The sequence below is a fragment of the Macaca nemestrina genome, chromosome 6, assembly GCF_043159975.1.
Source record: "Macaca nemestrina isolate mMacNem1 chromosome 6, mMacNem.hap1, whole genome shotgun sequence".
In the NCBI taxonomy this organism is placed as follows: Eukaryota; Metazoa; Chordata; class Mammalia; order Primates; family Cercopithecidae; genus Macaca; species Macaca nemestrina.
The window spans coordinates 139,588,330-139,603,187 of NC_092130.1; the positions used below are offsets into that span (position 1 = coordinate 139,588,330).

The following is a 14,858-nucleotide window of genomic DNA, read 5'->3' on the forward strand; positions in this document are numbered from 1 at the left end:
TCTCTACTAAAAATACAAAAAAAATTGAGCCGGGCATGGTGGCGGGCTCCTGTAGTCCCAGCTACTAGGGAGGCTGAGGCAGAAGAATGGCGTGAACCTTGGAGGCGGAGCTTGCAGTGAGCCAAGTTTGCGCCACTGCACTCCAGCCTGGGCGACAGAGTGAGACTCCGTCTCAAAAAAAAAAAAAAAAAAAAAAGAAAGAAAGAAAGTAAATATTACATGCCTCCTTTTGCTATTTTGAGCAGCTATATAAATGAGAAAGAATCATAAAGAAAATAAAATGATAGAATAATAGAGTCAAAGGGGGCTTTAGAGTTTGGTAGTAGCTTCTAGTTAATTTGCAAGTGGGTTTGATGGTTTATTTTATATGTCAACTAGGCTAGGCTGTGATGCCCAATTGCTTGGTCAAACACTAGTGTAGATGTTGCTGTGAAGGTGTTTGTGGATGTGATTAACATTTATAATCATTTAACTTTGAGTAAAGTGCATTACCTGTTATAATGTGGGTGGGCCTCATTAAATCAGTTGAAGGCCTTAAAAACAAAGACTAAAGCTCTCTGAAGAAGCAGCAATTCTCCCTCAAAACTGCAACATAGAAGTCCTTCCTGAGTTCCTGCCTGCTGGTCTGCTATGCAGATTTTGAACTCAAGACTGCAGGAACAATTCTTATCTCATGTTCCAGCCTTCCAGTTTGCCCTACATATATTGGACTTGCCAGCTCTCACAATCATATGAGACAATTTCTCTAAACTAAATCTCTTTTTCTCTATATATACTACTGGTTCCGTTTCTCTGGAGAACCTTGATTAATCCAGTGACAAAATTAAAGCCCAGAGAAATTACGTGATTGTTCTAATGTATTTTAGTAAATGGCAGCAGGGTTGGTGATAGAAAGATGGAGAAACTGGGTCATATAATTGCCCAAAATATTGTTGGTTGAGAAAGAAATTCACAACTATCAACTTTCAGGCCGTCTTTTTTCATGGGTTGCAAGCAGAAAATGATAATAACTTATATTAAACCAAGACATTTAAAATCCTGAAATCCAAATCAGATGAAACACAGAAGGGATTGTTTGTGTGTTTTGCCAAAAGATAGTATGATTCTTTAGAGAGGGAACTTTCCTTACCATTTAAGGTGGTTTCATTTTTTAAAAAATGCTTTGTAAACTTTTAGGGCCACATAAGCTCAATATACTTTAACAGGGCACGTTTCTAAAATGTGTCTTATTAAAAATATACCCCAGATTCAATAATTATTTCATGCTCTTGAAAAAAATACTTCATAAGTATAGAAAAGACAAAGAGTGGTAAATACACATATCCTGTTATCTTAAACATATATGCACTCTCTTCTGGAAGCTTCACCACAAATCTCTGAGTTCTTATTACCACTTTATAATGGAGAAAACTGGGGCTAGCAGAGACTAGAGGACTTGCCCAAGCTACTCAGAGACAGAGCAGCTGACCGCTAGATTTGAACTTTCCTCATTGCCCTGCAATCATGCCCTGAGATCACCAGCATTAGGTGGTGTTTGTAGGTTTCTTACAGAAGGGTGGTGTTTGTAGATCTCTTTACCAGGAGTCCTATAGTAAGCTGAATTATCATCCTAATTAAAAGGATATGTGGGTGTGGGTTCTATTGTACTAGCATATATATGAAGATTTATTTGGGGAAAAAATTTCAGTACATCTCTTCCTCATCATTAAAAATAACTGTACCATGTCGTCTTGAAGGTATGAATTTATTTTATAAGGTAGATGGAAAATTTGATAACCAAAATGAGATATTACCTGTCCTCTTTCTTTCCAATATTGCTCCCCATTTGGGGGTGAATATTCTCAGGACTTAGCATCATTGCAGGAAATAAGCTAGGCTCCAGGATTTTTTCTTATTTTTTTTAATGCTATTTGGGCTTAAATGGATTCACTAACCTTGAATAATTATTCTCATTTTTTATGGCTCTCTTTGTCTCCTATGTTGACTGTCATTTCCCCAATCTAATAGCATTTCCCATAGAAAAATAAAAATTTACACAACCCCGGCATGAAAGAACAGAGGTCTCTTTATTACATCTCCATTTCCTGGGTTGCAAAGGCCCAGCACACTTTCAGTTCATCTCCTATAATTCCTATTGAGGCCATTGCTGGTCTCATTACATTTGTAAAATTTCATCTCTCTCCTTTTACTCATCTGAGAGCAGGTGGACCCAGACAGTTCTTTGGAGGCTCAGTGAGTGATTTCTCTTGAGAGAGGCACATCTTTCCAGTCTGCAAAGAATGAAAATCCAGACAGTTACATAGATCACTTTGAATGGTAACAAATACATTCCAACAAATGCTACTGGCAATAATTAGAGCATGTCACAGGGAGATGTGGTGATTTTCTTCCAGCATAAGACTCCAGTCTTACCCTGAGTGCCATGAAACTGACAGGACGGAGGCAGTGTTCTCCATAGAAATAATGTAGACTTCTCATGATCTGAGAAAAGAAGGGGGAACAGCATTTCTTGACTTTGAAATGTCTGGAGCAAGGTACCCAGGATTAGGTGGGAACCACCTAGAATTTACCATGTCTTTCACTGGCCCACACTTACCAGCTATTTCACAAAGTAGGCAAAAGAGTGAATAACGATCATCATTTTTTAATAAACAGGGTTGTGGTCTCTGGCTGAGGAAAGGTATAACCTGTTGTAGATTACAAAAAAGAAAGCTCTTTGATAGCGATGGAAAGCCCTGAAAGCCAGCATGAAAAGCCTGTTCCTCAGGAAGCAATAACATCCCAAAGTCTACTAGGATTTTAGGTTCACTGCAAGACTGTCTTTCGTACAAACAGGACGAGAAAGTCACACCAAAGGACCGAGCAAGCCATGGGCAAAGCAGTTGGAAAAAAAAAAATGAATAGAAAAGAAAAATAAACCAGGGAAAGCTGCAGAATGGCGAGGAAAGGCAGAGACGCCTAGAAAGGGTAAGACGGGAGGAGGGAGATGGAGAGGGAGGGGAGAGCGGAGAGAGCAGAGCACCGACGTCAGGAACAAAAGCTCCAGCGGAGTCTGGCGGAGGCACTAAGGGAGCACGGGGTGTTTTGAATAATTATTAAAATTAGCATGTGTCTGCGCCATCCTGTGGGTGTGGCGCACAGAGGAGTGTAAACTCTAGCGGGGCTGGAGCAAACATTGGATTAGCGGCAGCAGCCTGCCAACCTGCCCGAGGAGTGCTGGGACCAGCGCGCTGCACACCGACTGCACGATGGCCTCGTCTCAGGGGAAAAACGAGCTGAAATTAGCCGACTGGATGGCAAGTCTGCCGGAGAGCATCCACAGCATCCCCCTCACCAATTTAGCCATTCCAGGTAGGCGCGCAGGGGCTGCCGGCTAGGCGCTCGGCGCCCGCTCCACCTGCCCCGCCCTGCTTTATCTGCCACTAAGTGGTAACTTGCCACTATGCCCGGGGGAGGGAAACTCGTCTTCCAGGGTGGGTCTCAGGCCAGGCGAGCCCGTGCCGGGTAGCCTTGGGCTTCCTGGCGTTTTCCAGACCTCTAAGGACCGAGGCGCTAGAGTCAAGGTGACTGCTTTTCTCCTGGGCGTTTGAAGCAGGTTATATGCGGAGGACTGGGGCAGAGGAGAAGCTGGGCTCCAGGATGGTGCCTCGTGACCCCCTCCTATGGTTTCCCCTGCAGATTTGGGGGAGTGGGAGCGATCTCTGGGTCTGTGGGGTGACAGTGTGCGGCGAACGCGAGCTAGTGTCAGGGGCTCGCCTCCGGTGCAAGGACCTGAGTCTATCCCTGCATGGAATTGAGCGGATTTGATAGATTCTCGGCTAGAGTCATTAATATTCGTCCCCAATCTCCTTTAAAAAGACAAAGCGCTTCCCGAAGAGTGATGAAAGTTCAGGGACCAGAGGCAGCGTGATAGCTGCCCTTGAAAAGGAGCCGAAGGGGGCGACGGGCAGAGGGCACCGTTGAGTACTGGCGTGGACCCCGGGGGGCCTGGCCAAGTGGTCGCCGTCTGGAGTCTGGTCCCAGTGCGTGTTGGCAACACACTTCGCCCAGGTCAGAAAAGCAAACCCTTGTGGACCGTGTGTTTGCTGCTTGGGACAGAAGCTGGGCAGGGGAACCTGGGTGACCTGCAGTAGAGGGGTGGGATTAATAGGCAAATTTTAGGGAAAAGGTGACTGAGAATGTGTCCAGACAGCCTAGAAGGATAGAAGGGTGGACAAAGCGAGGAAGAGACCTGAGGGATCAAGAAGCTTCGGCTTGACGTGTGCGACTTGGGCCATAGACCGGGCAGGTTTCTAGGGTGGGAGATTCTAGCAACCCCCAGATCAGGTATCCAGGAGTGAGGGTTGTTTCAGGACAGTTTACAACAATGACAGCTGGGGACACGGCCATACTTTATTAGCAATTTGGCTATGCAGTTGGGCTACGGGAGCACACACCTGATCTTTTCAGAGCTGGGCTGGAGGGCAAATTACTCATGAACAGTCCACTTCTGGCCCTGAACTAAGCTGGGTTATTAAATTCAACGTTCTGGTCTACCTCCTCTTGATCTGCTCCATCCAGCGCCCCCTCTCAGCTATTGGAGGAAAACATAATAAAGAACAAAACAGAACAAAAACAAAAACAAAAGAAGGGTTATTTTGAAAATCACTAGATGCTCCAACCAACAGTGCTGCCATTGATTAGTCCCTCAAATCAATGGTTGTTAGTCAAGTGAATATTTGACAGCAATGGCAGGCACAGTCTCTGCTACAAGTGCTATCCACAGAAGGGGCTGTCTCCTTTTGTCCTTCTTCAACAGATAGCTTCCCAAGGGCCAGGGATCTCCAAGGAAAAGAACCAACCCGAGGTTCTCCATGCAGCACTTACTCTGCTACCTAGGTGAGCCTGGGGATTGCTCTTTTCAAGGAGACAGTAGAAAGCACAACTCTGGCATAACTCCATTCTTGCTTCCACAGGCATTCCCATTCCTTTTCCTTCTTCATTTTTATTTGGATTTTTGACAGTTTCTTTCACATGGTCTCCTTTGAATGTTTTTATATGCATAGAAGGTAAGAAGGGCAATCAGTGTGATGCAAACCTTCTGGCAGGTGACTCTCTAGAGATACAGGATTAAAAGCCTAAGTTTGCTTATCTAGTTCTGAGAGATGGTATGATACCTTTTTGAGTCTACCTTACATTTCTGTAATATTTCACTTTCCAATCTCTGTTATGTACACCAGCTCACATAATCCTTCCAAAATCCCATGAAGCAGGCAGTGCTGGCACTATTACCTCGATGTCACAGATGAAAAAACTGAAGCTAAGCGAAGACAAATGCAGATCCCTATCAGTTCAGGGATCTGACCCCTTAATTGGACCTTTGGGAAGATACCCTATGAATTTTGGAGGGAAAGGCTTTTTGATTTGTATCTGGATGATTCAGCAGCAACTGTGACTAACCAGGGTTAAGGAAAAAGGAAGTAAGCATTAGTGGGAACAGGGTAATTTTCCTTTCCTCCCATGGACAAAATAAAAACCTGAAGTGAGAGATTTTGGTATCTGGGTGATCTTAGAGTACAGACATGAAGATGATGATGGCATTGGGCTTCCATGAGAATTTATATTGTTTTCCCAACTCCTCTTGGTATTATACTCAAATGGACCCCCTGTAAAACTTCCCCTTCTCACTCCAATACTTGTGAGAAAAAAATAGACACACATATTTCATCAAATCTATACTCCTGAATACCCCCATGTTTCTGTAAATGGGTTTGGAAGATCCACACATGTAAAAAAACCAGGTTTAAAAACAGGTTTGGCACCTTTTTGCATTATTCAGCACTGAGAATTTTTGGAGGAAAAAAAGATATTCAAACTTTGATAGTCAGAGAAGACTAATTGGAGACTATTAAACACTAATGGAATAATTGCCTTAAAATCATGCTAATAGCTTCCTGGCTGCTACATGTTTACTTGGCCAGTTGCTACAGCTCAAATTAAGTAATTATCTCCACCATTTAAAACCACTCCTGGTACACCACACAAGTGTTTCTGTTGAGGGGAACTGCTGCTCAGTCATCCTCAAAGCTTCAGGTTTTCTTAGGTAAAGCGGCTGGAAAATGAAGAGCTGCCTAATTATAAGGCTACCCACCTGGGGCAGCTGACCCCAATTACCCAGAGTTACAGCAGAAAACAACGTGCAGCTGTGTGATATTCCCCACCAGAGCACAGTTCTGGTGTCTTTAAATATTTCTCAAATCTCTGCATTTTAAATACTTTCAGAGTAATCTCTCAATAGCTGTTTTGCATTTAAATGGCACCATGATATGATTGATATTGACTGGACTGAGGAATTAAGTTAGTAATTGGTGTTAGTATTTCACTTTGAATTTATTTTTTAAAGAAATGACACAGCCAGAACACATTGACAGTTACTCGAATTTCAGCCTTATCATTTCTTTCTCTCTCTGATGGCACTAAACTTAAGTGTTCATTCTTGCATATTTGTTTAATAATGGCATTTTGGATTATGAATGATACTGCCCTTCACTATAAGCAGGTGAGAGAGGATAAACAGAAATGGGAGCAGGAAGACAAAGTATAAAACTTAGGTAAAAGTGAGACTGATGAAAATTCAGTTTCTCTGAAGCAGAGTTCTAACTCTGTAATCATGGTGGCTCCAGAACTGTTGTAAAGAGGTTCATCATGGGAACAAGTAAGGTGTTGGTAATCTGCATGTGTGACAGAGAGTCATTCTGTCCAAAATCTAAAAGATTGGAAAGGGTTCAACCCATGGGAGGGGTCTGCTTTGTGTTCTCTAATATGTGATAAAAATCTTTTTCATATAGTGTAGCAAACTGACCATGTAATAATAAAATATTGACCAAAATGTTGTGGGACTGGAAACTCAGAAAGAATCTATGTCTTCTTCAACAGGGAATTGTTGATTGTATTTTAGATCAGGAACACAGAAATGCTTTATAAATCAGTGACTGTGCCTGTGAAATTTGTTCATTTCCTTTAGAAAATGCAAACATCAATGAGAAACAACAGGTTCACTAAGGGAAGCTAAGTGTTTAAACAGCTCTGAGTTTAAACAGCTCTGAGTCTCTGTTCTTGTGTCTGATTTACTAGTTTTTAATTTCTTCCCCTAACAGTGATCCCTTCTTGTTGCTGCCTGTGTTCCTGGAGCCAACCATCTTCCTCCTCTTTGTAATTTCCTATTTCTATTTTACTTGGAACAAGTCAATCTCTAGGATGTATCTGGTACTTGTTCTAATTGTGCAAACTTCTAAAGAACAACACAAGAGCAGTTCCCACCTCCCACCCCATTTTTTAGTGGATAGTGATACTGAAGTGAATCTTTCAAGACAGTAAAAAAGCAACAATATTGTTTAGGATGAATATCTGTCTTGTCCTGCCTCTCTAATTCCCAGTTTTGTTTTTGGTTTTGCGAAAAAGGAAAAATTGAAAAGTATCTGAAACATAATTTGTTCTACTAGGATTTTTCTTGATGAATTGAATCCTTGACTATTTTTAATCAATGTAAAGTGTTATATGTGCTATTTTACCATTCACAAAGTGTCTTCCTATGCACACATGTGCCTTTTCCACATTCTAACAATAATCTTCTAAGACCTTGGTACTCAAAGTTGGTTCAGGGACCAACAGCATCAGCATACATGTGGGCTTGGTAGAAATGCTGCATCTCAGACTCCATGCATCACACATCAGATCTATTTAATTACAATCTACATTTCAACAAAATCCCTAGATGATTTATGTACACATTTAAAGTTTGAGAAAACTGCTTTAGTGTATCTCTAAAGAGGGCTTTTATGTAAATGTCAGAGCCAAATTTAAATACACATTTTTTACTAGGCCCTTTCTATTGCACCATGCAGTCTATACATGTTTCCAAATTTATAATCAGGCTTAAAGTCAGAACACCATATTTGACTCAAAGCTAATTGCCCAAGTTAGGGACATTTCTGATAACTGACATTACAGGTCATCATGTACCTTGAGCAGTAAATGTGATTTAATTGCTACTTAACTCTTCAAATTAGGTCACTGTGATAAAAGTAAAATCTTTTCTCTCATTTCCTTAAAGTCCTGCTGCTTCTTATTGGCCATCCATAGCACTTAAAATCAGCTCATCTGGTGATGCTAGTGATCCCTAATGCCAATTTAGGAAACATCTCTATATTGGTTCTTTGTTCATTTGGAGTCTTTCTTTGTTGTGCATAAGACCAGCTCCTTCTGTTATAACTTGCAGGTTGATTCATTTTATTTATAAACTAGAACTTTGCAATATTGTTCTTGAGTAAAAGTGGCATCATGAAATAATGCAAAATGTGGCATTAGAAAGCCATCAAAAGCATCAACATTAAAGGTAAACAGTAAATTGGTTTTCAACAGAAAATGACCTATCTTGTTTGTATTGGCAAGTCACATCTCATTTATTTGAAGCATAGCTTATATGGAGTACAAGCATATATAACAGTTTATAATCCACTAGATTGGATGTCAGTTGTTTGATACTATAATTGTTCTAAAATAGTTAAACTTCACACACACACAAACACACGCACACACAGTCCTCCAATTGCTTAAATGGATATCACAATGTTCATAAATTAACGCTCATATACTTTACTCATATAAAGATTTATTATACCCTTACTTAGAGTTTACTGAATCATGTTTAATTCCAACTCCACCCAATGAGAATAGAAAGAGCAAATCATAAAGAAGATGAAAACTGTTGAGTGTCATACATCATTAATGACGTTAGGGAATATTTATGAGGGAAGACTAACAAATGGAGATACACTGACACAAAACATAGTGTTCTCTACACTTTACCAGTCCAAAAGTAAAATCAGAGTCACAGCAACTGGCAGTTGTTCAACTCCTCCCAAATACCGCCTTAATGAACTTCCAAATAGTGTTAAAAATCTGGATGGATTTTTAAGTATGATCTACAAACCAGTCATTTGGGCTGGATTGAGAAACTAGTCCTTTAGGCTACAACATGGTATCTGTCATTTTCCTTCTTTCCTGTTTTGGGAAAGCTTTGGAGAGTTGTCACCCTTGCTCCTTTGACATATAGAGAAACTGTGCTTCCATAGTTTGATGCCCCAAATATCACCACCACTACTAATAGCTCTTCCAGAGCTTATTCTGTGTCTGCAGAGGCCCAACATTGAGCATGTTAATGTCTAACAAGAGTCAAAGGCTCCCAGAGCTTGGTCCCCATTGTGGAAGCTGCTGATGCCAACATCTCCTATTGCTGACTCTGCCATCACTGTTGAAGCCCTGAGTGCTGGCACTGCCAAAACCAGGCATCTTTTTGCCTGGTTTATATTGATTATTTTGTTGTTGCTCCATTGCCCGGGGACTAAGGTATGATTTTATGTGGCTGGGCAGAGGAAAATATGTGGGACAAATTTTTTTTCTGTACTCTGCATTATGCTCAATGTTAGCTCACTCTCTGCATCTGCACATATGTGTTTGCATTGACTTCCTCTTAAGAAAACTTCTTTTTCAGGAAGCGTCTTGATTTTTCCTATAAGTAAACTTCCAGTGGGTGCAATGTAATCATTCCTTTAGACAAATCTAGAGTGGGAGCACAGCTAGGGTCTATATTTTTCCCACTGAGCAGGCTGGGATAATGTAAACAGAGCCAATTAATCCCACATCCCTAAAGTAATCCCTAAGGGCTCCATTGTATGAAAGCACATTAGTAGCTACTTGATGTGCTCTGACCCATCAAGAAAAGGTTAAATCATTCACACACACACACACACACACACACAAGTGCACACACACACACATTTTAATTCCTGTTGTTAAAAGGGAAAGCTCTGTTTTCTGTAAATTTTTTTATTTTTATTTTTTTTGAGGCGGAGTCTCGCTCTGTCGCCCAGGCTGGAGTGCAGTGGCCGGATCTCAGCTCACTGCAAGCTCCGCCTCCCGGGTTCACGCCATTCTCCTGCCTCAGCCTCCCGAGTAGCTGGGACTATAGGCGCCCGCCACCTCGCCCAGCTAGTTTTTTGTATTTTTTAGTAGAGATGGGGTTTCACCGTGTTAGCCAGGATGGTCTCGATCTCCTGACCTCGTGATCCACCCGTCTCGGCAACTATTACCGCCAGTGAGGATGCCTCTCACTCAAAAGTATTAGTTTTTGGAAACCAGAGAACATGCCACCATGATGAGCACTCAAGGAAGTCCTAGACGTAATCATTGAAATTAATGTCCTCAAGAAGTTTATAGACTCTTCTCATGTCTTCTGGTTTGGATAGGGTTCAAATCGATCTCAGAAGAGTGGGGACCAAAAAATTATCTGTATCGTATATTCCAGAAGGAAGGGAAACATGAACAAAAAATTTAATTGTGGTTCAGATGGAATTTCGCTGCCAGAAGCTTTTTATAGTACCATATGTTTTTATTATGCTCTATTAAGGGAGGAAGATAGGTCAGTAAGAGAGGGGCAGGAGGAGATGGTTAAATATTCTTGAGAAGCAGCCAGGATTAGTCACCTCCGGAGGTCAGGTACTGAAACAGATGGCCCATGGATTTGTTAGATGCGCTCTTGTTATGTTCCTGTATTTCATTACAGATCCTGGGAGTGGACAGCTCTTACAACACTCTATCTTAAATGCCAGCTAATGTTATGTTTTACATAGAAGAATTCTTTCTGTGAGTTAATTTTTATGAAGCAGTCACATTTATCCTTAATTATCATTATAAAGAAAAATTTGGTTCCTCCATTCACTTGAAAAATGTTCATTTCATGCGGCAAAATGGATTATGATAAATGGTCATCTTAATTTCCTGCTATGCTTTCCTGGAACCCCCTATGGCTTGTTAGGTAGTGCAGAGAAAGATGCACTTGTAGTCCTACTGGGCAAATAGGACTTATCTTCAATGCATGTCTCAGGCCATACACCCATGTTGCCATTTAGAGGAGGAAGAAGAGTAGGAGGAAGATAACCATAGCTGCCTTAGAGGGAATTTAGCCCTAAATACACACCCATGTGACCTGTCCTTTCTCAAGAAAAGGTTGTCAGGGGATGTAAAGCTCCTGCCATGAATACTGCTAGAGAAGAAGGCTACAGAATGTGAAGTCTTGTTTAGTCTTCATCACCCCTTCGTGTCCTCATTTCTCTTCTGATAAAGCCAAATTTCTTGATCCAACATGAGATTCCCACCTTTGGAAATTATCTTAATGCTCGTGTCTCACTTTTTCTCTTCTATTTACCTGGAAAACCCCAATTCAGTTAAACGCAACTTTCTAACTATTCAGATACTAGAAAACTTCAGTGGATGAACATTGTTGGCGAGAAATTACACAGTTTGGATGACTGGACTCACTGGAAATTTCTGACCAGAAATTTTAAATGAGTATTCAATACAGGCAGAGAGACTTACTACACTTCCCTAGTAAATTCATTTCTTGTTCTCTAAGATAAGAATTTTATACCTCTTCTTGATTCTCAAATCAGCACCTTCTTCCTACTTCATCTGTACTGATTACATCACATCTTATTTTATATTAAAGAAAGGGCTCCATTGTATTAAAGCATATTAACAGTTAATTAATGTGCTCTGACCCATCAAGAAAAGGTTAAATCACACACACCACGTGCGTGCACACACACACACACATAATTTTATCCTATTAATTCCTCTTTGCCACCTCTTCTAAACTGATTACTTCACCTCTGATTTTATATTTAAAAACTGGATGCAAACAGACAAGATCTTCATCAGTTTTCCACCATTGAACCTACAATGCATCTATTTCTATATACTTTGGATTTCCTTTAGATAAGAGGAAGACCTGGACCTGCTCATACCTAAGCTAAGTTTTCCCACTTATGTTCTGGATCCCATCCACACAAATCTGTTCAAAGCTTACTTTTGAATTTATCCACTCTCTCTTTTCTGTGTGATCATTTTTCTCTACTTCTATAGGATCATTCCAGTCAGCACACAAATATATGTAATAATGCCCCTTGTAGAAAAAAAAAAAATTGTTATCACACCTGCCCCTCAATCAGTAAACTATTTCTCTTATTCTTGTAAAAATATCTTGTCTGCCTTCAGGTTGTTATATCTCTTTCTCTCCCTAGTCTATACTAATCTCATTAATTGTTCTTATCAAGGTAGCCAATGATCTATATTTTGCCAAAGGTAATGGTTACTTCTCTATCATCTTATTTGACCTTTCAGCAACATTGATGTGGTTCACCACACCTTTCTTCATGAAACATGTTCTTCCTTTGGCTTCTTAGCACACCTTATTTTTTTTATTATTATGATAAAAACCATAACATCCATAACATGAAATTTACTTGTTAAAATTTTAAGTATACAATACAGTGTTGCTACCTGTAAGTACAATATTGTACAGCAGACCTCTAGAACTTTTTCATCTTGCATGACTAAAACTTGACACCTGTTGAATAGAAACTTCTCTTTTCCCCCTCTCGCCTCTCTCTCTCTGACAACCACCATTCCGCTCTCTGCTTCAATGAGTTTGACTATTAGATACCTCATCTAAGTGGAATCATGCAGTATTTGTCCTTTTGTGACTAATTTATTTCACTTCGCATAATGTCTTCAAGGTTTACCCATGTGGTAGCATATGACAGGATTTTCTTTTTATGACTGAATAATAGTACATTTGTATGTATATGCCATGTTTATTAATCCATTCATCCATTGATATACATTTAGATTGTGAACAATACTGAAGCTTATTGCAATGAGAATAGAAATCCCGATTCAAGATCTCAATTTCAATTCTTTTGGATAAATAACCCAAAGCGGGATTGCTGGATCATGTGGTAGTTCTATCTTTGAAATTTTGAGGTAATTCCATTCTGTTCTCCATAGAGGCTGCACAATTTTACATTTCCACCAACAGAATTTCAATTTCTCTACATCCTTGCTAACACTTATTGTTTTATATATTTTTGATAGTAGCCATCCTAACAGGTATTAGGTGATATCCCACTGTGGTTTTTATTTTCATTTCCCTGGTGATAAATGATTTTTGAGCACTCTTTCATAAACCTCTTAGCTATTTCATGTCTTCTTTAGAGAAATGTCTATACTTGTTCTTTGTCTAGTTTTAATAGGGTTATTCAGTTTCTGCTATTGAATTGTAGGAATTCCTTATATATTTTTGGAAATTAACCCCTTTTCATATATATGGTTTGCAAATATTTTCTCCTATTTCATTCTGTTGATTATTTCTTTTGCTGCAGAGAGGGTTTTTAGTTAGATGTAGTTCCACTTGTTTATTTATGCTTTTGGTACCTGTGGCTTTGATTTCATTTCCAAAAACTCATTATCAAACCCAATTTCATAAATCTTTCCTCCTACATTTTCTTCCAGGAGTTTTACAGTTTCAGGTCTTACGTTTAAGTTGTGTGTGTGTGTGTGTGTGTATATATATATATATATAATATACATATTTATGGGATAAAAGTGTATGGATTGAATAATGGTCAAGTCAGGCTTTTAGGGTATCTGTCATCCAAATAATGTACATTGTACCCATTAAGTAATTTCTCATTCTCTCCCCTTTTATCCCCTTACTCTTCTAAGTTTCCATTATCTATCATCCTGCTTGTTACATCCATATGTACACGTATTTTAGCACCCACTTATGAGTGAGAACATGCAATATTTGTCTTTCTGTGTCTGGCTTGTTTCACTTACAATGTGACCTCTACTTCCATTCATGTTGCTGCAAAAGAAGTGACCTTATTATTTTTTATGGCTGTGTATTATAGTATTCTGTTGTGTATATATGTCACCTTTTCTTTATCCAATCATCTACTGTTGAACACTAGTTTGATTCCATATCTTGGCTATTGTGGATAGTGCAGAGATAAACATATGAGTGCAGGTGATCTTCTTTTTTTTTTTAATATAGTGAATTCTTTTCATTTGAGTAGATGACCAATATGGGGTTGCTGGATTGAATGGTAGTTCTATTTTTAGTTCTTTGAGAAATAGCCATACTATTTTCCATAGAGGCTGTACTAATTTATATACCCACCAACAATGTCTAAGACTTGCCTTTTCTCTGCATCCTTGCCAACATCTATTGTTTTTTGTCTTTTTGATAGTAATCATTCCAACTGGTGTAAGATGATATCTCATTGCACTTTTAATTTGCATTTCTTTGATAATTAGTGATATGGAACTTTATATATATACACACTTTATGTATGTAAGTGTGTATAAATATAAAGTGTGTATATATACTTTATATATATACATATATACTTTATATATACACACTTTATATATATACACTTATATATATAAAGTGTGTGTGTGTGTATATATATATGTTGACCACTTGTATATCTTCTTTTGAAAAATGTCTATTCATGTCCTTTTCCTTTTGAGTTGATTTTTGTGTATGGTGTAAGATAAGGATCCAAAATCATTATTTTTCATGTGGATATCTAGTTTCCCAACACCTTTGTTAAAGAGACTATCCTTTCCTCATTGTGTATTCTTGGCATCTTTTCAAAGATAAGTTAAACGTGTATGTGAGGTTTTATTTCTGGTCTCTATTCTGCTTTATTGGTCTATATGTTTGTCCTTATGCCAGAACCATACTGTTTTGATCACTGTGCTCTGTAGTATGTTTCCAAATCAGAAAGTATGAGGCCTCCAGCTTTGTTTTCCTTTCTCAAAACTATGAGGGTTTTTGGAGTCCTATGTGGTTCCATATAAATTTAGGATTATTTTTTCTCTTTCTGGAAAAGGCCATGAACTTTTCATAAGGATTGCATTAAATCTGTAGATTGCTTTGTGGAGTAGTAACATTTGAGCAATGTTAAATC

General features: G+C 39.3%; 1 protein-coding gene and 1 long non-coding RNA gene across 3 annotated transcripts in view; one reads left to right on the forward strand and one right to left on the reverse strand.

The window, feature by feature from the left end:
* Positions 1-2,068: 2,068 nt before the first annotated feature.
* Positions 2,069-3,015, reverse strand: LOC105487450 (uncharacterized). The gene is made up of 3 exons (XR_011625052.1): positions 2,597-3,015; positions 2,413-2,481; positions 2,069-2,270 (listed from the first exon to the last, which is right to left on the reverse strand). It is a non-coding gene; the product is annotated as an uncharacterized lncRNA (long non-coding RNA).
* Positions 3,015-14,858, forward strand: part of LOC105487449 (phosphatidylinositol specific phospholipase C X domain containing 3) — a 185,945-nt gene continuing 174,101 nt past the window's right edge. For both annotated transcript variants that reach the window (XM_011750898.3, XM_071098982.1), the window contains exon 1: positions 3,015-3,351. In XM_011750898.3, the coding sequence (XP_011749200.2) occupies positions 3,249-3,351 (103 nt within the window). In that variant the 5' untranslated portion in view covers positions 3,015-3,248. The remainder of the gene's footprint in view (positions 3,352-14,858) is intronic.